This window comes from Acomys minous (genome assembly GCF_964271855.1).
Source record: "Acomys minous genome assembly, chromosome: 5".
Taxonomy (NCBI): Eukaryota; Metazoa; Chordata; class Mammalia; order Rodentia; family Muridae; genus Acomys; species Acomys minous.
Window position 1 is genome coordinate 124,431,017 of NC_140494.1, and position 937 is coordinate 124,431,953.

The 937-nt window shown below is 52.9% G+C and overlaps 1 protein-coding gene across 1 annotated transcript; it reads right to left on the minus strand.

The window, feature by feature from the left end:
* Window positions 1-255: 255 nt before the first annotated feature.
* LOC311598460 (large ribosomal subunit protein eL21-like) lies at window positions 256-552 on the minus strand (the record flags this gene model as incomplete). Its single annotated transcript, XM_084783499.1, has 1 exon — window positions 256-552. One exon carries the CDS (start codon window positions 550-552, stop codon window positions 256-258), a length of 297 nt encoding a protein of 98 aa, XP_084639625.1.
* Window positions 553-937: the final 385 nt, after the last annotated feature.

Below are 937 nucleotides of genomic sequence, written 5' to 3' on the forward strand. Positions count from 1 at the left end.
CAAGAGGCAGGGGTGGTTAAGAGAGTTGCTAAGGTTTATTTTGTTTTTTACACTTTACAGTCCAAGTCCTTTATTCCTTTTTGTACTCTGGGCCATGAGTTCGTACAGAACAGGCTCCAGCAGCGCAGGCTCCTTCCCATTAGTCCTCACGAAGTGTGCTTCTCTGTGTGGCGCAGGCTGGCGCGTCAGCTGACCCCAGGTGCCCTTCTCTTTGGCTTCCTTCTTCTTCTGGCCCTCCCTTCTCCTTCACGCGCTTCAGGAAGCTGTCCTGCTCTTAGAGTCCTTGATGTGCTCAACACGCACACTGATGCTCTTGGCGAGATTCTTGCCCTTAACCTGCTTGTTCACAACGATGCCCACAGCACGCTGGGTGACGTTGAGGACTTTTCCGGTTTCGCCATGGTAACACTTACGGGGCATTCCCTGGATGTCTACACTATCATCCTTATTGTAGATTCGCACATATGTGGTCAGAGGAGCAGCTCCATGCTTCCCAAAAGGCCTGGAGAACACATAACGAGTGCCCCTCCTCTTTCCCTTTGTGTCTGTCATTTTGGCAAGACGGCTGCCACAGCCGAGGGCTAAGGGTTATAATCACGGCTCTGTCACTATCCAGCTGAGTGACTGGTAGGCACACCCTGGTCTCTGTCCTAATTTCCTCCCTCATAGGTTGCTGGGTGCAGGAAGCCCTCGGGGCTGAGCACACATTATTATTAATGAGGAGCGAGGCTAATGTTCTATTCCATCACCAAGTCCTGGCTTCTCCTGGGCCTGCTTTGTAGTGAGATCTCTGGGCCTTTCCGCAGGCTCTGCCTTCAGTCTGCAGCGACCACCACCTTGGTCTGGGGACATCTTTTTCCCATGCTCTCTCTCCAGCTAAAAGCACGGCTGTGCCTGCCGCCTGCGCCTTGCTCAACTCTCTTGTTCTGAGCCCTCT